We start from the raw sequence: 27,500 nt of genomic DNA, 5'->3' as shown, positions 1-27,500 counted from the left end.
TTCTGCACACTCTGTTGGTATGTATATTTTGTTTTTGTTTTTTTGCATACATTACACTTCAAAATGGCACTATACAGTATATCGCGTGTAGTGCTTTGTGTTGCTTTTTGTTGTTAGTCTTTTGTGTGGTGGTGGAGATGCCAGCGGGCCCTGTTGAATAATGGAGGAGGCGGCTGGCTGGCTGATTCATCCTGAGGAGGAGGAAGGGCAGAGTGGCCGCATATGCTGACTGACCAAACCAGTTTGTGGGGATGCACCCACAGCCCAGACAGAGACAGGGTTTAATTATGAATGAGGTGCTTTTTTTATTCCGCTTGTACAGTGGTAGTAGTAGTAGGGTACAGGGTAGAACTGAGAGAGAGAGAAAAAAGACAGAGAGAGAGAGAGAGAGAGAGAGAGAGAGAGAGAGAGAGAGAGAGAGAGAGAGAGAGAGAGAGAGAGAGAGAGAGGAGCAATTAATGCATATGTGCAGTGAAGTGTGACGTGTGTGTGTGTGTGTGTGTGTGTGTGTGTGTGTGTGTGTGTGTGTGTGTGTGTGTGTGTGTGTGTGTGTGTGCGCGTGTGTGCATGCTTGCATGTCTCTGTATCCGTGTTGTTTTCAGTGTATAAGGGTATGCTTGTGTTCATCAGTGCCGGTGCTGGCGAGAGTACATCACCTCCTGAACCCATACCTACTTATGTATTCAGGGGAGTGTGTTCCGCTTGTCTGTGTGTGTGTGTGTGTGTGTGTGTGTGTGTGTGTGTGTGTGTGTGTGTGTGTGTGTGTGTGTGTGTGTGTGTGTGTGTGGGTGTGGGTGTGTGTGTGTTTGCATTTTGCTTTGCATTTTGCTTTGTTCTGGCTTCTGGTACCCCCACGCTACCTGTGTGTTCACACTATGTCTCTCTCTCTCAGTCTCTTTCTCTGCCTCTCTCTCTCTCTCTGTCATAACCTGTTTGTGTGTGTGTGTGTGTGTGTGTGTGTGTGTGTGTGTGTGTGTGTGTGTGTGTGTGTGTGTGTGTGTGTGTGTGTGTGTGTGTGTGTGTGTGTAAATATGTATGTATGGGTGTTTGTGTGTCTGCGTCTGTTTGTGTGTGTGTGTGTGTGTGTGTGTGTGTGTGTGTGTGTGTGTGTCGTCTGTGTATGTCTGTGCGACTGTATTTGCGTGTGTTTGTGTGTTTTATGTGTGTGTGTGTGTGACAGTGTGTGTGTGACTGTGTGTGTGTTTGTGTGTGTGTATGTGCGCCCGTATACGTATGTGCGTGTGTGTGCTTTTGTGTGTGTGTGTGTGTGTGTTTGTGTGTGTGCGTGTGTGTGTGTGTGCACGCGCGCATGGGTTTGTGTGTGCATGTCTGTGTGACTGTATGTGTGTTTGTGTGTGTGTGTGTGTGTGTGTGTGTGTATGTGCGCGCGTATACGTGTGTGTGTGTGTGTGTGTGTGTGTGTGTGTGTGTGTGTGCTTTTGTGTGTGTGTGTGCTTTTGTGTGTGTGTGTGTGTGTGTGTGTGTGTGTGTGTGTGTGTGTGTGTGTGTGTGTGTGTGTGTGTGTGTGTGTGTGTGTGTGTGTGTGTGTGTGTGTGTGTGTGTGTGTGTGTGTGTGTGTGTGTGTGTGTGCCCTCACTCAGACAGGCCGAGTGCAGTGCAGAGCAGCTATGATATTTGGCTTTGATGTGTGCTGCCATGGCTGAGTTTGTCACTGGCCCTGTTTAATGTAATAAATCAGAGAGGCAATGACTGGCTCTTATTAAACATGATTAAATGATCCACTGGGCTGTGGCTTGCGCGTGCCCAGCGAGCTCTCTGAATCAATAACAGCTTTGTAAAGCTGCGTTTGAATGGGGGGAAACAAAGTCATACAAATCCTAATTGGCTGTGGGATTAAGCTAACCAAAGGGACTGCAGTAGCCTAATGATCCTCTCTCTCTCTCTCTCTCTTACTCTCTCTTACTCCCTCTTACTCCCTCTCTCTCTCTCTCTCTCCCACCCCCGCGTGTGTGTGCAGGCTTTGGCGGCCTGTTCTGCGAGGTAAATCAAAACAATTGCGAATCGATGCCGTGCCAAAATGGCGCCGTGTGCGTGGCCGGCGTGGACACCTATCGGTGTTTCTGCCCTAAGGGTAAGTCAACCTCCTACAGTAGTGTTTCCTACGTTTTACACACAAGCCTTGCTGCACATACTCTCTCCCCACCTCCTCACAAAAACAGTTGGTAAACAAACCTACACGCACACGCACACGCACACACACACACACACACACACACACACACACACACACACACACACACACACACACACACACACACACACACACACACACACACACACACACTCACACACACACATTCACTCCTACATTCGCGCTCTGATGCCACACATTCACTCCTACATACCTTACACGCTTTTACACATTGTATTATTCTTGTAAAAGAGATTCCTATCTCAGTTTGTTTCCCTGGTTAAACAAAGGTAAAATAAAAGACAAAATAAACAAATGATTATACTGACAGTAAAATATATTACGTATGTTTTGTGCTCCCACTAGATGCTGATACTACCTAGCAGTATGTCTTTTTGCCTTAAGTTTTATGCTTTGGCTTGTCTACCATTTTATACAGTAGATAGGGCCATGGGTTGAGCGTGAGGATTATAAAAGAAATAAGTGGGAGGTTGATAAGTTTGTGAGGCTCAAGATGTTGAACTGAAAGCCCAGTCCTTAAGGACACCAACCCCATACTGTGTGTGTGTGTGTGTGTGGGTGGGTGGGATGGAGGCATTGCTGCATGGCTCTCCCTACGGTGACAGCATTAAAATAAAATAAAAACTCGACTTACTGCTCTAAAATCAATAACGTATTAAAACTGTATTGTTTTGAAGCTAGATTTGAGCTGCAGCAGACAGAGCTAGAGAATGGGCATTGTATCTGGGGCACTGCAGCCAATCTGATTTTTACATACAGCAGGCCGTAATGGTTCAGATTGATAGCCAATTAGGACTCTGTCAAACGGGCATTGTAGAGGAAATCTACCTTCATTTACACTGAATTCCCCCCCAGGGTACCATGACAGCCACTGCAGAATTATCTCAGTGCAGAGAGGCAAATGACAATCTTTCCAAATATAACCTTGAGGCTATGCAGTGTAGCTTATGCCGAACAATGGTGTTAGCATAATGGTAACACGTCTTGCCTGGCACAGAAGGCAAAGACTTTGGCTATATAAGGTGCATTTCTTTTTCTCTTTCTTTCTTTCTTTCTTTCTTTCTTTCTTTCTTTCTTTCTTTCTTTCTTTCTTTCGTTCTTTCTTTCGTTCGTTCTTTCTTTCTTTCTTTCTTTCTTTCTTTCTTTCGTTCTTTCTTTCTTTCTTTCTTTCTCTCTTAACCTTGGAACATGACAACCCTCCTGTGCCACATTTTGAGCTCTAGTGTGGTTGGCTCAGAGCTTCATAGCGCTGTTATGTCATAGAGTGCCATGGTGGGCATATCATATCAGTAATGTCCCCTATTGGGCTCGACCAACAAGTGTTATATGTGCTGTACATTGTATTTTTCATGACTTACAGGAAGTGAGCTAAGAGGAATTGTGCACGGTTAAAATGTCAACTCATAAAGACAATAAAATTTGGTCCTGCTCAAGCATGGCATAATTTTTACTACTGTATTTGGTCAGTATAACATTCAGAATTTTGTGCTGAATCTGAGTTGACTGTCCACAGTGTTTGGCAATTTAGAATACTCCTCTCACTGTAAGACATACCAGCTGCCTCAGATTTCCAAGTTAATTTAAATCCTTATTGTGAGTTGTGTGAAGCTTTGAACTCCAACTTTGAGTTCAAACAGCACACACATCTCCATACAACTTACAATAAAAAATGTACATTTACTTGGAATTCTGAGGCAGATGGTTCTTGAAACTTAACATTTCAACTTAACATTTCAAGTTAAACCCTGCTGTTGCCATTACAGTGTATAGGAGAATAAATGCAGTATACAAGTTATCATGACTTATCACAGATATCATTTTTTACAGTCATTCAACATTCTAAGATATTCATGGTAACACCTAATTTGGTGTTATCATGACAGGAAGTTACTTATATACAGTAATAGGGATTTTTAAATGTTATACTTTTAAACATAAAAAATGCCACAGAATAAATGATAAATAAGGTATTAAGTCCTAAAGGCAGTGTTTCCCATACATTGAGAAAACTATGGCGCACCGCCATAGTTTAAATTTGGCCGCCATAGTGTCCGAAAATGTAAAAAAAAAAATAGTAATATATATATATATATTTTTTTTTTTTTTACTTTTTTTTTTTATCGATTCACATTTTCCTCCTGGAGTATACATCCTATAGAGAAAACCATGACTGCTTGAAAGACAGAGGGATGAAAAGCCTAGTCAAGTAGTTAACTTGGGTTTGGGAGCAATAAAAAAAGCCTTCAGAGAAGGGACAGTTGGGATGAGTTTACTGACACTCCCCAGGCTTTGTTTTACAGTTGTATGATAATGAGTTAGGCGGCATACCTTCATTGACACAGCAGAGGAGACAACGGGCTGCATACAGAAATTAATGTGTAATGAATGTGAATATAGACATGTGTAATATGTTGTTCAGCCCTTTTACTGGGAGGAATCTTGAAAAACTGGCCCTGTGACCAGCACCCCTCATGTACAATGTGTACACCTATGTGTGTGGGGAAAAAGGCATAGCCTACTCTCTTAGACCCTTTTTTGTCTGTGTGTTAAAGGGACAGTTTGGTCAATTTCAACATACAGTTGTATTGCTCACGCTACCCTTGACTTGTCAGTACCTGGTGATGCCACATTTTTCGGCTCAGCCCTTTCCGAGATATGAGCAATTCTAATGGGGGCAGCGTTTGTTTACATTTTTAAAAAATGAAACATAGGCCAACTCCAAATATTTTCCCAAAAGGTACTGCTGTTTGCTAGTTGTCTGCTGATGTTTTATAACCTTTTGGATGTTTTTGGGAATAAATAAAAATGTTTTTTTGAAATGTAAACAAAGAGCTGCCCCCATTACAATGACCAGGATCTCGGAAACGGCTGAAGAAGAAGAAAAAAAAATCTCGGGCACTGACAAGTCCAGGGTAGTGTGAGCATTACAACTGCATGTTGAAATTGACCAAACTGTCCCTTTAAAGGGACACTGTGCAGGAAATGGTCAAAAAGGGTACTGCAACTATGCTGCTCATTGAAAATGGGCTGCCAATTGCCAAAATTTGATCTTTACATGAAAGGTTTCTAAGTAATGAACAAATATTTTCTAGTATGGCCCAAGTAGAGTAATTATTGCAGCTAAAATGGCTACTTTTTTGCGGACCATGGAGAAGGTCCCCGTTTTCATGTATGAAAAGTGCAATTTTCCCAGTCATAATGAATGCTTAGAATTTGATGGTGGTGGTAAGTATTCATGAAAAAGGTAACATTAGTGAATGGGCAGCATGAATTCTGGAAATAAACAACTAAAAATCTCACACAGTGTCCCTTTAACAATTTCACAGTGCTCCTAAATTCTTATCTGTGCTCCTATTTTGTTATATTTTTTGTCATTTTATAGATAAAGGATTTAAAGATTTGTCTGAAGGTCTAGAGTAGACGAGAGAGTAGAGTGTGGTTTATCTGTGGTTAACAACTCTTTTTGACGCTACTCTACAACTTGTTAGACATTGTGATGAAATCCAATTTTATTATTGTTGTTTTAAAGCACCTGTGCTGCCGCTTCTGAACAGTATTATGGGATATAATGAAAGCACTGGAAAGATGAGATGATAAGTGACGCTCATGATGAAATGCCTCTGTTAAAACGACCGAATCAATTAGGGGCCAGAGTATACGGTCCCATTTAACCACCAACGGAGAGATGAAATAGTTAGACCTGTCTGGCAGTTTTAGAGAGTATTGAGCAAGCGCAGTGTCTCTTAACATGGGAGCCCTCCCTCGTCACCTTTTCACTCCATATTTACAAACATCCATCTCATTATGGTCGCATAAAAAAAACCTTCCTCATCGTTAAACGACTAATTCATACCGTAAATTACTCCGAGTCGTTTATGTCATTAAGTTGGGAGGGGGGAATAAATCCCCGCAATTTTGCCAATAATTTCTTGGCTCAGTCGACGACGCCCTTACCTGTGAGACGTACCTCTGATTAAACCGTGATTGCGGACGGGAGGTTGTTATGCATTATTAATGAACTTGGGATAATTGTCAAATTTTATGACATGGGGAGAGGTGGAAATTGGTTCCATGGTCAGTTTGACGAATGATGAGCCTCCGCGCTGCTCTGATGGCGCTGATGGCCCTGGCATTAGTCATGGGTCTGCTACACCCGGAGCCCTGTGACAGAGCTAATGATAGTCATTTGCTAGCGTGACCATGCACTGGAATACATTTACGGCGTACAGAGCATAAAATGTCAGAATTTCCGAGTGTGGCACTCTCTCCTCTCCTTCACTCAGTGGTGTTAACCTTTTTTATCTTGTAAAGTCAGAGTCGGGTAATATCAGGAGATTGGTGCTGAGGCTGAAACAGAGCCTGGATAGAGGCTGAAACTGAACAGAGACCGATATAAAGATGCCCGTAGCTGCATCCCATAAACAGATTTGTGCTAAATATGTATTTTTATCCACCCTCTTAGGGGCTGTATTTTTGCAGAAGGGCAGGCAAGGTGTATTTTTTTTAATTACCTGTTTAAGGTTACTGTAGGTCGAGGTAACATTTAGGGTTAAATATGTCACCCCGCTTGACTGAAGAGATGAGTGGAATAGTATGCACATGCACCACCACATGAGCCTAATCATCCATGCTCCAATTACACCAGGTCCTGACAGACAGACATTAGTGACATTGGCCTCTGACAGAGAGAGAGAGAGAGAGAGAGAGAGAGAGAGAGAGAGAGAGAGAGAGAGAGAGAGAGAGAGAAAGAGACCGTTTTCAGGTGCCCGTGCCTGTGCTTACCTGCGAACCACCCGTGTTCATACCAGGCTCCGAACTTTTCCGCACTTGACTGTTACCCGGATGAACCTGCTAACGTCCATGTTGTCGTCAATGTGAACCCAAAAGTACTTGTGGGTTTGCATTGTGAACTAACTTTTCGGTTAGTGAACGCAAACATCTGCGGCGTGAACACGCCGGCCGGTTTGCGGTGAGGTGTGGAAACGGGCACCGGCATGGTCCTCAGTGAGCCTGAATGCACTAAGAGAGAGAGAGAGAGAGAGAGAGAGAGAGAGAGAGAGAGAGAGAGAGAGAGAGAGAGAGAGAGAGAGAGAGAGCGTTTTGCATATTACAGTCTAGTTGGGTTTTGCTAGAGAGATACCTCAATCATACCACCAAAGACCTTGGATTACAGAAGCAGCCTTTTCAAAATGCCACTGAGAAATGTATGTACGTAAGGGAAAAGCTTGGACAGTTCCTGCCTTGCAGCCAGGCTTTACTGTAGATCTGTGAGAGAGAGAACCAGAGAGCGAGGACAGGCATCCCCATGTCACTGTAATGTCCATGGCCATCCTCTGACCCTCAGATGAGCTTTGTGGAAGCAGCAGCCCCAATGCACTCCAAGTGACTGTAGCCGAGTGCACTGTACAGTAAAATACTGTTTATAAATGTGCAGACGAAGACCTTGTTGCCTTGCCACAGAGTGACTCTGGGGATCTGGCCATGATGGAAAGAGAGTTCAACCCAGGGGATGTCATTGACGTGTCTTTTTTTACGTAAACTACCTCTGCATAGGATTTCAAAACACCAATGCCTCTTTTCCACTGCCGTTTTTCTGGTAGGCCTACAGCGCGACTCGGCCGACACTTTTTGCTTTTCGAATAGGCAATCGTAAAGCAAAAAGCTTGTAGGCCTACCACAAAAACGGCAGTGGAAAATATGCAAAAATGTGTTTGCAGCCCTATTGCCATTGTTGCAGCCATACAGCCTATCAAACGGACAACTTCCTTTATTACGTACTATTTACTACTAAAACTTCCTGTTAAAAATGTGTGATTGCGGTACCATTCGGCAACTGAGAGGTTGCAAATTTTAGCCCCCAGTCTGCCTGAGCCCATCAAATCGTCCCTGAGCCTTGAGTCTCCTTGCCTTGATCCCTAACTCACTAATGCCTCTTTTCCACTGCCGGTTTTCAGGTAGGCCTACTGCTTGACACAACTCGACTCGGCCGCCACTTTTTGCTTTAAGATTGAGCTGTGTCATGCCTATTTGAAAAGCGAAACGTTGGTGGCCGAGTCATGCTGTGTCAAGCTGTATAGGCCTACCAGGAACCCTGCAGTGGAAAAGAGGCATTAGGTAACTCATCTTGTGAGGGAGTCTCTGTTTCTGCTGTGAATGTGAGGCAAGCTTTATACTGAAAAAGTGCTTTGAGCGTTTGTAGAAGTAGTAATATACTGCTATATTCTTTAAATCCAGTCCACTTGCCATTTAAATGAACTGTGATATCTTCCATAATCCAGTCCGCTGGCCTGTAGGTCGATGTTAATGAAAAACAGAACTATGGGATGCATGACTTTACTCACACACTGCATGCCAAAACTATGGTATCAACCACCCAGAGAGAGAGATAGGCGATGTGTGGAGGGTAACTTTGCCTTTAGTAAGCATGGACTCACATTTTGCATGTGTTTTATTCTGCACCATGATGCTTTTCTGCCCACATGTACTCAAAGCCCCCACACAGCACATGGAGCCTGCGGCCCCCAATCCTCCGACAAAGAGAGAGGAGGAGGAGGAGGAGGAGGGCGAAGAGAGAGAGCTGTTAGCTGCAGCGTTGCACAACTCACACATCATTTGGGCAAGGAGAACATTTTTTTGGACAGGCACTTAAATCGCTGTTTGTCACCTCCTGTGCGGCATCCATGTGGGATCATCTGAAAATGGGCACTTTTTTTTACATTTACCCAATACCAGGGAAGCATAACACTTTTAAAGATAGGGTCTTTGCATTTCAAACCCTCCACGGGCTGAGATACTCTCAAGATAGGGATAGAGGGCATCAAAGAAAAGCTCACAAGGCACATCCACACACGGCACCAGAGGCAGCCCCCTCTCATGGCGCTCTCCAGCACCTGTGTGATGCCGACCCATTGACACATCGCAGAAGGGGCAGCATGGTGTGGCCACCTGAAAAAGCGCCACACAACAGTGTTCACAAACAGTAAATGGTGAAAATAAAGCCACACCACTCTCCTGCTGGAGACATATATCATCCACCGCAGAGCAGTGAAATGGCACTCGCCGCAGCTCATCACGCCGCCTTGCGAACACCTGCCACGTCCAATCATACAGCGAGGAGTGGGGCCTTCATACCCGCCGTGGCGGGGAGACCTCCCGGGGAGCAAGTCCTGTGGCGCCCGAGACTCAACCGCACCCCTCTCTCTCTCCCTCCCTCTCCCTCCCTCTCGCTCCCTCCCTCTCTCTCTCTCTCTCTCTCTCTCTCTCTCTCTCTCTCTCTCTCTCTCTCTCTCTCTTTCTCTCTCTCTTTCTCTCTCTCTCTCTTTTTCTCTCTCTCTCTCTCTCTCTCTCTCTCTCTCTCTCTCTCTCTCTCTCTCTTTCTCCCATCCCCATCCCTATCCCCAGCTCCAGCCCCAGCCCCAGCCCCAGAGATCCAGCTCCAGCCCCAGCCCCAGAGATCCAGCCCCAGCTCTGGCTTTAGGATGATAAATCTCCCCAATCGTCCGAGACAACAGGCCTATGTGTTGTAATGGAAGGGGCCCAGGGCAGGCGAGGCATTATCTACGCCATCCGCAGTGACTTGGGCCACCACGGTGCAATTAGAGTGACTGACAGTCTCATCTCCCGCACTCTGTTCAGAGTGAGCATGATCAGGCCGAGCAGTGGGAACGCACACAGTAGAGAAAGCATACGGTACACACCCTCCCCCCCACCTCACTTTACCACACACACCCAGTGGGAACGCACACAGTAGAGAAAGCATACGATACACAGCCCTTCCTCTACCCTTCCCTACCCACCTCAGCTCACTTCACCACACACACCCGACCCAGCAGTGGGAACAGACACAATAGTAGAGGAAGCATACGATACACACCCTCTCCTACTCTTCCCTATACCCTCCTCTTCCCTTCCCTAGTACCCACCCCTTTTCACTTCACCACACACACTCAGCAGTGGGGATGCACACAGTAGAGAAAGCATACCGTACACACCCTCCCCTCCCCTCTGCTCCCCACTTCACCTCACCACAAACACACCCAGCCCAGTGGGGTCTTCTTCAGCCTGCCAGAGAGGGAGAGTGATGGTTAGCGGCACAACACATGTGCAATCTTCCATCCTTGTGCAAACTGACTGAGGTTTGGATCACATCCGGGACCTCCTTTTGTTTCCTCAAATAGCTGTGTGGAGCTATTTGGTCTTTCAGGAGGGGGTGATGCCGGTGTCTCTTCCACTAATTCAGCTTTACTTGTCACGTCTGAGGGCCAATGGCCTGTGGAGTGCTTCCAGGGTTGCAAGCCAAAAAGATGTCAAGCGGATGCCTATTGTGGTGGTGTATCCAGCGTGCCCTACATGGGTTGGGTTGAGGTCGCTTGTCACTGCTGGTCTGCTGCAAGCCTAGGGTGCATTTTTCAAGTTGCCAGTAGTTGCCAATGGGAAAATGTATTGAAAACAACAAAGTAGCTAATGTAGTAAGCGACTTTGGTTTTGAGAAATGCACCCCTGGTATCGGCCTCACCTGAAAGTGTTGCAATTTAAACAGTTTTCCTCTCGGCGAAAAAGAGCTACTGGCCCGCTTGTGTGTACAAAAGTTTCATTTTTTACACGACACGGCAGCAAATTAAAGTACCAGCCAGACGCCTAATTGTGTGAACAATTGCTATGGTTGCTTGGAAGCACGTAGTTAATCACAGATGTTAGCCGCTAGTTTAATTTTGGAAGAAAAAGCCATCATCCAGAAGTGGGACTCCTTGCGCAGAGTTAGAAAGTTGTAAGTGTTTAGAAGAGTTTGTCATTAATGGTTTCTACTATATAAAGTTAAATGGCTGTTAGCCAGTTGCTCTGGAGGGAAGCTGTTGGTTTGGTCAACTATGGTTGGAAAAGAAGAATATGAAAAGGGGAATACCTACGTATATGTGTACGTATTATAGAAATGGAAGGCCTTGGAAAATTTGCAGCACACAGCATTACTGTCAGGGTGAGACATGGTGTCTTTGGGACGTGTGAGGCATAATATTTATTGGTGGGCATGCATTATGTTAGATGCTTTGGTAAATATTTGAAAAAAGTATTTTTTAAGTTTGAAATAAGCATTTTCTGTAGTTGTTCTTCCTCTTTTTCTAATGCTGGTACTTTAATCATGTTTATTGCAGGTTTTAAGGGTGACTCCTGTGAAATTGACTATAATGAATGCGACCGTGGATACTGCACAAACAACTCTACCTGCATCGACCTGCCGGGAGATTATACCTGCATTTGTCCAGCGGGATTTACAGGTAAGCTTGAGATAAGGCTTTTCATGCCTCTCTTCTTTCAGACTGCTGTATTTCAATTCAACTATATCCCTCTTTTTAAAGTGCAAATTCACTCTAAATATGCACCGCTGTGAGAGGTGCCCTGACTGATCGTAAGCTTTCATGTCGTCGGCATAAATGCCCCCTCCGGCTAATGTTTTTGGAGGTAAATATTCCAAAACTCTCAAGGAAAGTGTGATTATGGGGATAGATTATCCCCACCGGGCTTTAGGACAGAGTTGTGAAGCAGGCATACATCATTTTACTTGGATTTGTTCAACGCGGAGCCTAATTATTGGACTTTGATATATTGCCTGTGTATGCCAAATAGGCACTTCTGTCGAGAAGTTCTTAAGCAATATAGACAACTTTTGTGCGTGGGAATTTGTTTTGCAATAATGAAAGGCAATTCTCCTGGATTATTGGGCAAATTGAATGAGGTGAACTCGGTGCTTCGGTGATACCAGCCAAACAAGTTCAAGGTTCGGCGACTTTTGTTGGCCCGAATAGAATGGCGGAGTGAACCTCCTACCTCCTCCTCGCTTGCTTGCTGTGCCATTGTGCCCTTGGGCGGCCTGTACACTACAGCAGTGCCATATGGATGGGTGATTGAGATGGGATCACTTTTTTTCCGTCATTTGTTTTGCCAGTACATGCCATCCAAACCCCCCATCCCACCACACCCCACCACCCACCCACCAACCCATCACAACTCCACGTCCAACAGTGGCGTGTGCTGTGCTCTGCACCACGTCTCTGTTGTGTTTGCTTAGCTGCCTAATGCATAAAGCACATCAGTGGCTGAGAGCCTGGTGCTGGTGCGGGGAGGGGAGCCTGGCAGCTGGTGTGACAGATGACACGCAGGCAAGGCAAGCGAGGGAGGCCGCAGACCCCTCGCCGTGGGAGCGCTCATAAGAAGCAGCCCCCCCCCCCACACACACACACACACACACACACACACACACACACATACTGTAAAAGTACACACACACACACACACACACACACACACACACACACACACATACTGTAAAAGTACACACACACACACACACACACACACACACACACACACACACACACACACACACACACACACACACACACACACACACACACACACACATTTTACAAGTACACACACACACACACACACACACACACACACACACACACACACACACACACACACACACACACACACACACCACACCACCTCCGACACCCACTCCCACCCCCGGTCTCCTGTCATCTTGTCATGTCTTGTGGCATCATCAGCCCAGCCTTGGAAACAGAGTGTGGGGGTGGCATGGAGATCTACGTAAAAGCTTTTTTCATATCAATAGACTCTCTTCCCCACATGCTATCTCACATTTCCTGTTGCTGAAAGGAAGTACAGTACGCACAAAGGGCTGTGAAGTACGTAGATCTCTGGCTGGTGTTAATATCCAGGAAGGGTTGTTGTGATAATTTGGATTTGGAAAGCATGGGACAGCGGTGAAATCGCTAATAAATACTCGTCTTTTCCAGTGCAGACATGTTTGCCCTACCCTGTGACACTCAAGTGTTCTTTATGACCGACTGAAAGAGAGAGAGAGAGAGAGAGAGAGAGAGAGAGAGAGAGAGAGAGAGAGAGAGAGAGAGAGAGGGTGTTTTTTCTCTCTCTGCAGCAGCAGCAGCTCATGATGTCCTGTACTGGCTAAGCCACTGCTTACGCATACAGTATGCAGGGTTGCCAGATGAGTCTGATGACTTCCAGCCCAAAAAAATGCTCAAAACCCGTCTAGAAGCACAAAATCCCGCCCAATTCTATTGTGGCAAAAATGTGGCAGGTTTTTCTGCTAAATGCCATTTTTACCCACACATGTCCATCCTAAGCAGCCCGGGCAGGAAACAGCCCCATCTGGCAACACTGACAGTATGCACAAGTCCACTGCATTTTACGGCCCCTCATCCCCCTTAAATTACTCCCAAGTGAGTCGGCGTCCTTTATGTGTTGTGCTCTTCCTTCAAGTCCTTTTTCCGCCTCCCCAGGCTGACACAGACTTGCGTTCTGTGGGGCCAGTTGTGCCCTAGTGGTTAAGGAGATGGGCTTTTAGATATGAGGGTTGCAGGTTCGAATCCAACCCTTTCATTCCCTACCTCACTCCATGGCTGAAGTGCCCTTGAGCAAGGCACCTAACCCCACACTGTAACCCAGACCATGTACTCAAAATAGCTATAAGTCACTTTGGATAAAAACATCAGCAAAGTGTTATGTCATATAATGTGCTGTAATGCATTCTGTTCAGCCTCAAATATCAGTCACTTGAGAGATGGAGACAGCGGGTAATGCTCGGTAATCCCTCATGTGATACGAGCGCATGGCACTGTAGGCATTACCACAGCAGAAAACAGCCTGACAGTTCTGCGGTGTGAAAAGCTGCACCGTGGGTCATCTTGTGTTTTTTTTCCTTTTCTTTTTTTTCAAGGCATATCCCAGTTGTTTCACAAACATTTTTGAGTAGATTTGCTGACTTCATAACACAGAGCGGCAGAAGTGATTATCGAGAGATTATCTGCGCTATTGTATTGCATTCGCTTTCATCGTCGGACGGATGCTATTTGATCTGTGTGCGACATGACTTGAATCATAAGTAGGTTATTGCAGCTTATGGCGGGTGATTGAACCATGACATATCTGTGGCGGTTTGTAAGGAAAAAAAAAAAAAAAAAAAAAGTGTGAGGAGAGAATAGCGAGCAGCAGGCGGCTTGGTAGAGTCGTTCGTTGCGTTTAGTAAAATTCTGCTATTATGTTAATCCATTAGGCGTTCACTCTTCCTTGACATGACAGGGGTTTCACAGTGATCTGTCTCAGCCTGACAGAACTGTCATGGCCGTGATGTGACAAATGTCATGTCACTCACCCGGTCTGGCAGGGAAACTCTCTTGGCATGAACGCACAAAGCAATAACTCTTCCATCCCATCCCCCCTCCCGACACACCTCACCTGCCTGCATCATACCCCTCTCCTGAAGTCAACCACGTGTTTTTAATTCCAGGTAAAAACTGCTCCATCGTCATTGCCGACTGCACTCCAGAGAAGGCGTGTCCAAGGGATGTCACCTGCAGCCCCACCCAAGGTGACTTACTCTTTGCACACAAACACGCGCGCGCACACACACACACACACACACACACACACACACACACTCATGCACGCACGGACGCAGGCACGCACGCACGCGCACACGCACACGCACACGCACACACACACACACACACACACCAGTGCTCGACACTAACTTTTTCGCTTACCAGCCATTGTGGCTAGTGGTTTTCCTGACTCACTAGCCATTGGGCCTTTTCACTAGCCATAATTTTCTTAACCATCATAGCAGCTTTAATGAATTATATAATAGGCTGTAATAATGTAATGTAGGCTAATATAACATAATATAACATAATATAACACAACATAATATAATATAATATAATATAATATAATATAATATAATATAATAGGCTATAATATAATATAGTGCTTAATAATTAGAATTGTTAGGCCTATTAACCCTCTAGCTACCATAACGGCCGTGAACGTCCGGCTGGATCTGTACCAGAACGGCCGCGGCCGGCCGGAATATTTTCATATGAAAATACAGCTGAACGGCCGTCATCATGCAGTTTTTCCAGCTTTCAAACACTTTAGCTCAATATTACAGACCCTCCTCGATATACTTTCAGTATAAAAACTATATGTTTATATTATATTATTTTTCAGTATTTTAGATTTTATTACGAGATGCGCCGCTTTATGCGATTTGGCAATCTGGCGTCAATTCAAATGACGGCCGTCCGAGATTGGATGGCTACAAACACAACCATTCTGTTTCTACAACCAATATACACTAAATATGAAAACTTCCAACCCTCTTCGATCTATTTTCATGGTCAACAGCACATGTGTATGACTATTTAGGCTATTTTTAGATCATGTTGTTTTATTAAGCTTATGAGATGGTGTTCAACTGTGATGAGTTCTGCCATGGTCCTAAATAGCAAACACAACTGTCCAGCCGATGTCTACACGCTACATATTAAACATGTAAACTGTCTTCGGTGTGTTTTCAGAGTCAAACCATATGTTGGTATCCAACTATCTTATTTCCTGGAACAACTTACAGCGACAGCTCTGCGTAACAGCGCATCGTGAAGGAAGCGCAGCATGGAACAATTGGTTACTCATTTTGCGTGTCAGCTTTGGCAAAGCAGTCAAGGACTGTTAGCCTACTACTCCACGTTGTCCTTCATAAAAATGTGCGCGAAGACGTTGAGTTGAATGCTAACTTCCAATAATAGCCTACCAACGTGGTGTTTGTAGCACTTCAATTCCGGTCAAAGTCGGTGATGCCTGGCGCGTCTTACCTGTGCCAAATTGGGAGGGGAAACTTCCTAGAGCTCCATTCATGTCCTGTCTGCTATCGCGGACACGTCTCCGGTTATCCGTACACATCTTTGGCATGGTTTAGTTCAAACATTATTAGCTAGTGTAGTCCATTACAGTTATACCGCTTGAAACCGCTTGAAAACAGGACATTTGGGTGAACGACATTTGTTTTCGTCACATGATCATTGTTCAACTTTGACCCTGGATGGATGGATGGATAGACCAAGGATAGATAGATAGATGGATAGAGAGATCGATAGATAGATAGATAGGCCTAAATATATAGATATATAGATAGATAGGCCTAGATAATATCGGATTTTATCACATTTTTATCATTTAATCCACATCAAAGGCACTCTATGTGAATACTGAACAATTAATTATCCATAAATGATATACCATTTGAAAGTGTGTTTTCTCTACTTTAATATGAAAGTAACTTGTAATTGACACTTTTCATTTCTTTTCAAGTTATTTGACATTGTTTAGAATATGACAAAAATGTCAATTTTTCCTTAGAATTCCTGGTAGGATTCCGGCCTATTCAAAAAAAATTCTGGTAGCTAGAGGGTTAACTGGTCCATGCATGCAGGCTATGGAAAGAACAGATTTACTGATCTGAGGAATGGCATAGCCTATATTGACCATGCAGAAACACCCAGCACAGTGTTTTGGAAGGGCACAAATGTAAGCTACACGAGAGCAAAATATTTCCGTCTTTGATCTGAAAGGCTCTTTCTTCATATCATATGGGCCAATCTGTGGAGGTCACCTTCCAAATTGATGCGCAAAGTAGATAGCAAAAGTAATTGCCAAGTTCGCCTGTCCTCGGTCATGGATGTGGAATAACACATCTTCTGGAATATTTTCTTATAGTATCCTCTAAAAAGCGCACACAGATGCGGTAACTACAGAAGGGGCTACGACTTCCTTTCATTTCGTTTAATATTGAGTTGTTTAAAATACAAACGGACGCCAGGCGAAACGGGCAAGGGACATGCTTTGCAGTCTGGAAGGCTACACTGTGCGTTGTTTAAGCCCGGTTTGACAGTCGGGAACAACAGCACAAGAAACATGGAGGAATATTAAGGTATGAAGACATACAGGCAAATCAGAAAATAATTTAAACCGAACATTATTAATGTCGCATGTGTCCTTGTCTTATCACTGCGCTTTAGTCTCGAGACTTTCAAAAGACAGCCTGGCGTGTTTTCCTCTCGCCTTGGTCATTTTAATGTCCACTACTAGTCTACTAAGTATTGTACTATTTACAGATCGCAAAACAGGTCAGTTGAGATGAACTTCGCTACTTTATTTTCACGATAAGGTTTTCAGTGACATTTCCAAACGCAACGCTGATATGCCGGTAGCTCGCAGCCACTCCTCTTCGCAAGACTAGCTCTATCAGATTCTTGGCGTGCATGACACACAGGTGACACGTGACACAGGTGCTTCATGGGTATTGTAGGCTCGCGAAATCGCATTGTATTGCTTTTGTAGCAAAGACGGTCCGTGGAAAAAAACTACAAAATGCGGTGCCTCATCATTCAGAATAGTATGGACCCGCCAGAATGGCTAGTGAACCTTCGGTATCTACTAGCCAACGCCGACTTTCACCCGCATTTGGCTACCTGGCGTGTGTTAGTGTTAAGCCCTGACACACACACACACACACACACACACACACACACACACACACACACACACACACACACACACACACACACACACACACACACACACAAATCAAGGTTGCAACCTGTTTCCACCATCTCATTTCTCAAGTTTTGGAAGTTGTAAACTTGTTTTTCCTCAACAGCCTGTGAGCTGACTGAGCTGACCTTCATTAATCTAATACATTTGTTTATCGCTCCGACTGCTCTGACTGCATCGGGTTTCTGCCAAGGTTGTCACCACACCACATTACTACGGAAGTATTTCTTCTGATGTTTTTGATGTTGAGTGGGAGATGCCAGTAGGGATAATCCCATTTTCCCCTTGTAAGCAGAAGAAAGGGAAAAAAAATCTTGTCTTTTTATTTATTCCATGAAATGTCCCTGCTGTGTAGGGTTGTGTATCTATTTTTTTTCAACTCTGCTAAAATCTTTATTAAAGATATTTTGTATTGATATTGATTGATATTGATTTTTCGCAGAGATGTTTACATGCTACACAAGAAATATTTCTTGACTTTTTTTCTTTTTTCATGCCACATCAATGGCATAAAAAATATACTCGAGAGCACACACCCTGGGTAGTTGTTTTTGAAAAAAGAATTTTACTCAATGCATCATTTATTAGAAGCAGTTTTTTGGTCTGTGCTTGTTTTTTTATGGAGGGGGATGAGGGTGGGTGTTGGGGTGGGGGTGGGGGGCAGATAAATAATTACATAAAGTCGTGCTGAGAAGGAGTTTTGTCGCTGTTCAGTGCCGTGCCTTTTCAGCGCAACAGAGCAACACAACGTCGGGCAACACATTGGCAGCGTGGCAGCGTGGCACCACGGCACTCCGCCACTTCAATCATGCCTTTGATCCCCACTCTTTTCAGGCAGGGGAGAGGGTGGCGATGGTGGTGGTGGTGGTGGTGGTGGTGAGGGATGCCTGGAGCCCGTCATGGCGATGGCGACGGGTGAGTGCGCGTCGGATCCGTGCGTTCCCGCGGGGACCCGCGCCTGCGTGGAGCAGGTGAGTGGCTTCAAATGCACGTGTCGCCACGGCTACACGGGGAGGCTCTGCGAAACCCCCATAAGCCACTGCGTCCAGGGGCTGTGTCTACATGGATCAAAGTGTGCCAATCTCCACGGAGGAGGAGGAGGAGGAGGCTTCAAGTGCCAGTGTCTCCCTGGTAAGTCCCCCCACCCCCCTCAATCACATAGCCCCATAACCCAGCCCTGTTACACACGATCCCCACAACCCCATACAACACCCCCCTGTTACACACCATCCCCCAAACCCCATACAACCCACCCATGATACCCATTCCAATCCACAAACCCTACTATACCACCCAGAGCCCAGCTCTTTTGCACACGATACCCAGGACCCCATGCAACCCAGCAGAGTTGCACAAGATCTCCCTCCGATCCACCAACCCCACCACCATTACCACCCATAACCCAGCCCTGTTGCACACAATCTCACCCCTATAACCCAGCTCTGTTGCACATGATCAACACCCCCCCCCCCCCCCCCCATCGACCCACACACCCCCCCACCCACCCCACAAAACGCAGCCCCTTTTTCACACAATACCCTGAACCCCATACAACCTAGCGTTGTTGCACATGATCCCCCCGATCTCCCACCCCCACCAACCACACATAATCCCCCATCCCCATAACTCTACCCTGCTGCACACGATCACCATAACCCAACCGTGTTGAACACAGTCCACCCCCCATAACCCAACCGTGTTGAACACAATCCACCCCCCATAGCCCTAACCGTGTTGAACACAATCCACCCCCATATAACCCAACCCTATTGCACAAGATGTACTGCCCATATAACCCAACCCTATTCCACAAGATGTACTGCCCATATAATCCAACCCTATTGCACACATTCCACCCCCCATAGCCCTAACCGTGTTGAACACAATCCACCCCCATATAACCCAGCCCAGTTGCATACTATGTCGTGGAAGGGAACTGATTGCGGCTTAATTAAACATCTGATATTCATGCATCATGAAAAGGAAGGGTCCTTCTGAAGTGATGCCAGTGCCAGTGGGTGGGTGTGTGTGACGAGTGACTCACTCGGGCTGTACTGTAAGATAAAGGTTTAAAGTTGACCTGAATTGACATGGAGTTGCTCCACATTTCAAAGTATGTTACATTATTAGATGCTGAAACTGTGGGATGACTCACATGGCATCCCAGATGTATAACGGTATGTACAGTAGTTGTGTCGTTAGACACATGGAAATGTACACAGCTGAGGAAAACAAAGGAGTGTAGATGCAACTTTCCTCTTTTCCTGTGTGTGTGTGTGTGTGTGTGTGTGTGTGTGTGTGTGTGTGTGTGTGTGTGTGTGTGTGTGTGTGTGTGTGTGTGTGTGTGTGTGTGTGTGTGTGTGTGTGTGTGTGTGTGTGTGTGTGTGTCACTTGCTCTTACAGGATTGACTGGGAGATTCTGTGAAGTAAACATAGATGATTGTGCGGACAATCCATGCGGGGTTCTCAGCTTCTGCAAAGATGGTCTCAACGGCTATGATTGTTTTTGTGCGCCTGGCTTTATTGGTAAGTAGACAGAAGAAAAAAGAAAAGAAAAGAGAAAAAAAGCAACAACAACAAAAAAAACAGAGAAGCCTCAGGCCAGACACCTTTGCTCCCAGCTAGAGTTTGCAGTAATTGCAAAGATATTACACCTCTCTTTCCAGCTTTTTTCACCCTCCTTCCTCCCACCCACAATTGTAGTCCTGGGTCTTGGTCGTGCTCTCGTAAAACATTTATTTACTCCCACCTTTATCAAAGACAAATTTCTATTAGGCTTTTTACCTCGCTTCCTCCTCGCTTACTCCCCAACCTCTGTCCTCTGACATCATGCTGACAACCTCATTTGCCCCCCATCCGCGCCTCCTATTTGACACCCCCCCTCCACCTCCTCCTCTCATCATCTCCTGCCAGCGCCTCCTCCTCCTCCTCTATCGACGGCCAAACCACTGCTGACTCCTAATGATCTGCACACCTCGCTCTGTTTAAGTTGTTCTACTGCACAGCTCACCCTGTTTCTGTCATTCTACTGCACACCTCGCCCTGTTTTTGTCGTTCTACTGCACACCTGTTTCTGTCATTCTACTGCACACCTCGCCCTGTTTTTGTCGTTCTACTGCACACCTGTTTTTGTTATTCTACTGCACAGCTCGCCCTGTTTTTGTTATTCTACTGCACACTTAACCCTGTTTCTTTTAAAAAAAAAAATCTTTATTGAAGTTTTGTCATTTTAAAGCACACACAATAACCCCAATCCCAAACTGAAACATATATACACATACATAGGCCTACATAAAATAACAAGTAAAATAAAAGACAATAAACCAACACTAATAATAATAATAATAATAATAATAATAATAATAATAATAATAATAATAAACAGGAAATTAGAGTACTTCGCCCTTTTTCTGTTGTTCTTCTGCACACCTGTTTCTGTTGTTCTACTGCACACCTGTTTCTGTTGTTCTACTGCACACCTGTTTCTGTTTTTCTGTTCAGGCAACCACTGTGAGATTGAAGTGAACGAGTGTCTGAGCCAGCCCTGCCTGAATGGAGGCTCCTGCTCCGACGAACTCAATGGATTCAGCTGCAAGTGTCCGTACGGAGTCACAGGTATTGGTGGTACCACACGACCTGTGGGCTATACTACGAAGCGGGTTCAGTAGGTTAAACCAGGTTAAGTTAAAGTTAAGGTTAAGTTGTGGTAGAGGTAAATCATCTAATCGAAGAGCCTGGAGTCATTTCTCAACTAAATGATGCCTGCAGGAACATCTATAAGCAGATTTACAACTTCCTGTAGGTTAACTAAGCCTGGTCTATCACTTAACCATGTTGTTACTGTACTCTCTTTGGTAAACACACAACCTGCTGGTATTGTGGTCTCGTACACAGCTCTGCAGGTGTCCTGCAGGCTTGTGTCACTGGGTTAACAGAATAAGTCTGAAGTATTCAGCCTACTGCTTGAAGCCCTGTTGGTAACTTAGCTCATGCCCTGCAAGCTTGTGTCATCAGCTTAACCCAGGACGTCGTCCCATGTTCTCAAGCTGCTGGTTTTTGTATTGTACAGCAGGCGAATTGGTAGCAAGTTCATGCCACAAGTTCATGCCTGTGGCTAAACCACCTCCTTATCTAGAGCAGATTGTTGATTAAGCTCACATCCCACAAATATGTACATTTGGCCTTAAAGGGGCACAATGTAAGATGACGTTGTTTGTGTGGTGCCCATGGCATGCCTGTCTCAAAATCTACACAGTCGTGAAAAAATGCTGTTTAAATAAACACACGGTGAGAATGTTTTTCATCACGAAATGCCAGCAGTTGATACATATATGAACACAGTATTTCAAGCGATTTGTCATATGAGAAGTGTTTCCCACGAGACTCAAAGCGGACCTCGCTGTCAAAAGTTGGATTTGGGGTTTTCTGAAAGCAGACCACGGAAGTGGTTGCGAGAGTCACTGTTCACCTGCTAATGACTCAAACAAGCATCGGCTGACTCGGGACAGTGATTGATTAAACGTTTAATCCTACCTTTAACCGAGAAGGTCCCATGTTCTCAACCTCCTCCCCAGTATCCTGTGCACATTGTTGACTAAGCTGATGCTCCGCAAGTTGGTATCACTGGCTAAACCGAGGAGCTCCCAGGTTCTCAACCTACTGCACTGTATTGTGGGCACGTTGTTGAGTAAGCTCACAATTTGTTGGTTGGTGTCATTGGCTTAACCCACGAGGTCCCAAGATTTCAACCTGCTGGTTTGTAGTGTTGGCAGTGCAGTGCTCACATGTTGGAGGTTGGTGTCATTGGTTTAACCTCCAATCTCTCAATTACCAGACCCCATATCATGCAGGTTTGTGTCAGGTTGGCCTACCGAGTAGTGCTATGAGCCCAGTTGGATCTGCTTTGTAGTGGGATTGGTTACTAAGCTCTCATCATGGAGGCTTGTGGCTTAGCTATGGAGGTCCACCACGTACCAAGAATAAATCCCATTGTGTGTTTGACCCCACCAATTTAAGTTCTTTCATTGAAGGATTTAGAGCGCATCGATTTCTGGCTCAGTGGTACATTTCAAATATTGTACAGTGTGTGGCCTTCAGTATGTCACTTAGGTTGTTTTTACTTGACTGAAAAAGAAGCACTCAGTCAGTCGGTATAGTCTAAAAACTGCCATGAACTGCCATGAATTTTTGTGACTGGGTGAGGTGCGCAATAATGAAAGAAATGTTCAAGGAGTTACACATGTATTTCTGAAGGACATAATGTAGTAGCAGCATTAAGAGACTCTTCATACAGCAAAACCGTTTTTCATGCGCTAATTCTTTGGATAACATGTGAATGACTCTGAGCTCGTTTTTTTTCCTTTTCTTGTTGAAGGTGACCTGTGCGAGATCAGTGTTGATGAGTGCCAGTCGTTGCCATGCCAACACAACGGTACCTGCGTCGACCTCGCGTTCGGCTACAAGTGCGTCTGCCTCCCGGGCTTCACAGGTAAGAAGCTGGTGAGTCAGCTTGTCTGAACTCATCTGGAGTCTCCGCGCACACACACTTGCCTACGTATCGACACATCTGGACGCACACACACACACACGCAGGCACATGCACGCACGCACACACACACACACACATATCTCTCAAAAATCACACCCATCAGGCGATCGCTTCTCTGTCTTCTGTCTCTCACACACACACACACACACACACACACACACACACACACACACACACACACACACACACACACACACACACACACACACACACAGACACACGCGCGCACACACACACACGCACACACACACGCACATACACACACACACACACACACACACACACACACACACACACACACACACACACACACACACACACACACACACACACACACACACAAACACACAGGCAGAGCATGCTGAAGTTTACTGCTGCTTTTGCTAAAGTCGAGTGATGCTATCAGTCAACTGAGGGGAAGATAAGAGGTTGCCGTGGCAGCGGCTTAGGCTGCAGTGTCGGGTAGCGGGTAGTGGCGGCTGGATGGTGGGTGTATGGCGGGTGGTGGCGTCTCTTCTAACACTCCTGTCCCTTTGGTGTCTCTCACTCCACCCCGCCCCGCCTCTGCCCCCTGTGCTGAGCCTGCACAAAATTCAATTGGCGCTGTGGGTTGTAGGGCAGACGTGGCCTAGTGGTTAAGGAGATGGCCTATATATCAGAGGATTGCAGGCTCGAATCCCACCCTTGCCACTATACCAGCACACTCCATGGCTGAGGTGACCTTGAGCAAGGCACCTCACCCCACACTGCTCCAGGGACTGTAACCAGTACCCTGTTCTTAAATAATTGTAAGTCGTGTCAGCTAAGTGTCATGTAATGTAATGTCTTTTTTGCAGTTTGGTTCATACAGCTGTTGGGAGCTGAAAATGCTTAATTGCTTGATTAAAAGGGCCACAATCAAGCGTTCGAGAGACACCCAAAGCAAAGCATCTATTTCAATGATTATTCAGAGACGGTTTTAAAACTCCTTAGCTCATTGCATTGGCGCAAATTGCTTCCAGAGGTCTTTTTTTTAAACAGCTATGCTTTCTAAAAAAAAACCCAACTAGGCCAATTCCCACCACCGCCACCGCACTATGAGATGATCATTGCAGCTATTACTTTTAATTGGCTCAAAGGCTCATTTAACAGCAACAGCATGTGAGAGGCTCGTCGGCCTCGCCGCTAATTATTTATTTGTGCTGCCGTGCCGTGCCGCAGTTCACCTGTTTGTTTGTTTGTTTTCCTTTTTCCTCTTTGCTCCGTAGGCTCGGAGTGCGAGCTGGACATTGATGAGTGTGCCTCGTCCCCCTGCAAGAACGGAGCCACTTGCATTGACCAGCCGGGTAATTACTCGTGCCAGTGTGTGGCTCCATTTAAAGGTAATGAACATTGAGGGAGTGGAAGCGAAAAGCAAAGTTAATTAACTTCACAAAGCATTCCTCTCACCTGTCCGAGCCCATTCTGCCAGGCAGCCCCCCACGACACACTACACATACGACGCGTCTTTATTTTACACACAGACTGCCAGAGACAAAGCGATCTGTCCCCTTTTCCGCCACACACACATGTGTGCCGGTGAGTGAGAGAGACGGAGAGGGAGGGAGCGAGACAGAGAGAGAGAGAGAGGGAGAGAGAGAGAGAGACAGACAGAGACAGAGACAGAGAGAAAGAGAGAAAAGCAATTTAGTACTAGTATTCCTGCATACGTGAAAGAACAAAGCGGGGAGATGGGGAGGGGGTTGAGGTTTGAAAAAAGGACAGAAAAGCTCAAGGGCATGTTTAGGGGAGCAGGAGGATGCTCTTTAAATAAATAATTACTAGTGCAACAGAGGGGGGATTTAAATCAGGTGCATTGTAAAAGAGCACTCATACTGATTGGCATCATTAGCAGGATTGATTGGAAAGGTCAGAAAAAGAAACATTTTCCCCACTCACTCATGGCAAACATGGCTGTGTGTGTGTGTGTGTGTGTGTGTGTGCGTGTGCGTGTGCGTGTGCGTGTGCGTGTGTGTGTGTGTGTGTGTGTGTGTGTGTGTGTGTGTGTGTGTGAGGGTGCCCATGAATACCGTTTCCTGGAGCGTAATCTGGAATTTGTTATCCACCACCAAAACATTCTTTCATGAAAAAAAAACAAACATCTTGATGTTTTCAAGGGAACGTTTCTGTGTGGAATAACTAGTTGATTTAGACCATAATGATTCAGTTGTTGTTTGCGCAATCATATACCACAGATGATGGGCAACTCAACCTAATGGAGTGTAAGAGCTTGGGACTATTCATTAAACATCATAGTAGTATTACTATCAAAATGACAAGGGGCAGATTTCCTGAGGGTGAATCTGAAGGTTGTGGGTTGTTTTTTTTATATCTTTTTACATTTTGTACATTAAAATCTCAAAACCTGCACTGTGAAAATATGTACTAGTGAAGAGTGTATTTTTAGCAAGGGGTAAACATGGCTTTGGTGAATTACCTTATACTACAAAGGACTAGGCTTAATCCTGTGAGACTAAATAGCTATTGCTATTTCCTCTTGAATTGAGTTACATTGTACTGAGGTCACTTAATTGTTACTAATTCAGAAATAAGCCCTCAATTGAATTATACCCTAACTGTGGAGGCTCATCGCTTGGCTATTACATCTGTCAAGCCTTGGTTATGTTACCCTTCACTGGCCATGGTAGAGCAGAGTAAGACGCTTGGTCAAACACCAATCACTCCAGCCCAAGAACCAGTGAACCGGTGGAGGCATTATGGCTTCAACTTGCCATATATACCGTGGCCATATAGCCACCACCGGCTTCTTTACTACAGATACTGTGACTGAAAATAAACAAGCTTGTTGAGGTTGGGGGATGGGCCATAAATGTGGTCAAGCTTTATTGTTGCATGTGATACTCAGCTTGAAGGGTTACTCTGAGAAAGTTGGACTCGAAAAAGATGTGGTGAAGCTGAGAATCAGTGTATATATACAGAGACAGAGAAAGAGAGATGGAGTGTATATAACAGATCTGTGCGGCTCACGGACTATAAGCAATATAAAAAACTGTGTGCGCGCCATTACTCAACGCGACAGGCCATCAATATAACATCAAGAAATAGACACAGCGTCAATACTTCTCTATTGTTTTTTTTGCACAGAATTTATGTGATCTTTTATTGGACAAAACTACTTTCGGTCAGTTAGAATGAACTATGATTTAAGTGCCCTCTCCACTGGGGCTCAGCCCATTCGCTGAATTAAAAAGTAAGTGGCGTGGAGAATAAGGCAGAGGTGACACTGGTCGCTGACATTGTGACACGTGACACCTCCCAGCGTATTTATGACACCATTTCGTGGGTTGACTTGCCTCTCTAGCAAAGGGGGCGTACCGTATATAACCACTCCATGTGGTATTTTATTTTCAATTTTATTTCATTTTATTTTGTGGCTTAAAGACATGGACACACAGACAGACACAGAGAAAAAAAAGAACTACAGATAGAGATTGTGGGATAGTCACTTTTACAAGGCAATACAAGTCAGACGGTGTTGTGCGATAGTAAACCTGTCCAAGCTTAAAAGTGTTTTTAGTAGCTTGCTTTTAGGACCAAATCAGAGGCATCTAGTCTTGGATCGAGACCACGCAGATTGTCAGCACTGAATGTACTGTAGCTCTCTCTTCCTCTGAGCTTTGAGTCTTCATAAAAAAACATGAAAGGTACAGGTATTTCATGATGGGTCTAGAGGCCACAACTCTAATTGGCTTGTGTTTGAACATCAGATATGCTGGAAAGCCTGTAACCTAGTAATGTTTTGAATGTCATGTCTTTTTTGCGTTCTGCAGAAATTATCAGAGGTAGGCAACCTAATGGTTTTGTTGGCTTTAAACTCTTTTAGCCAGTGCATGCACTTTGTCCTCACAGCATTTGCATGAAGAACACGTTTTCTGAGCATCTCTTTTTTCTTGTTGTTGTTCCCTCTCTCTCTCTCTCTCTCTCTTTCTCTCTTTCTCTCTCTCTCTCTCTCTCTCTCTCTCTCTCTCTCTCTCTCTCTCTTTCTCTCTTTCTCTCTCTCTCTGCCCTTGGTGAAAGCTGAGAAAAGTGACGTTTTGACTTTGCATTTCAATGGGTTTCTGTTGTCAATGCCAGATGGCGATGAGTGCTTCCTTCACATTATTATTATTGTGCTTTGCAGATGTTTTCCCTCGCTGCTTCTTTCATAACTTCCCCACTACCGCCCGACCACAAGATGCATTTGCCTTTTCGTCATTTTTCAAAATATGAAAATGACACGTTGATGCTAAGAGGAGTGCAGACATAGGATGAAAGGCAGCACATTATTTCCATATTATAAGTTGCATTAGACTGCTCATCAGCCTT

At 45.1% G+C, this 27,500-nt stretch overlaps 1 protein-coding gene across 1 annotated transcript in view; it reads left to right on the top strand.

The window, feature by feature from the left end:
* Window positions 1–27,500, top strand: part of eys (eyes shut homolog) — a 364,937-nt gene that overhangs the window by 66,714 nt on the left and 270,723 nt on the right. The window contains exons 15-20 of the mRNA XM_063191194.1: window positions 12,759–12,767; window positions 18,529–18,739; window positions 20,012–20,134; window positions 21,110–21,223; window positions 22,983–23,096; window positions 24,404–24,517. Coding sequence (XP_063047264.1) covers window positions 12,759–12,767; window positions 18,529–18,739; window positions 20,012–20,134; window positions 21,110–21,223; window positions 22,983–23,096; window positions 24,404–24,517 — 685 coding nt within the window. The remainder of the gene's footprint in view (window positions 1–12,758; window positions 12,768–18,528; window positions 18,740–20,011; window positions 20,135–21,109; window positions 21,224–22,982; window positions 23,097–24,403; window positions 24,518–27,500) is intronic.

The sequence above is a fragment of the Engraulis encrasicolus genome, chromosome 24, assembly GCF_034702125.1.
Source record: "Engraulis encrasicolus isolate BLACKSEA-1 chromosome 24, IST_EnEncr_1.0, whole genome shotgun sequence".
Classification (NCBI taxonomy): Eukaryota; Metazoa; Chordata; class Actinopteri; order Clupeiformes; family Engraulidae; genus Engraulis; species Engraulis encrasicolus.
This window is presented reverse-complemented; position numbering and strand designations above follow the sequence as displayed.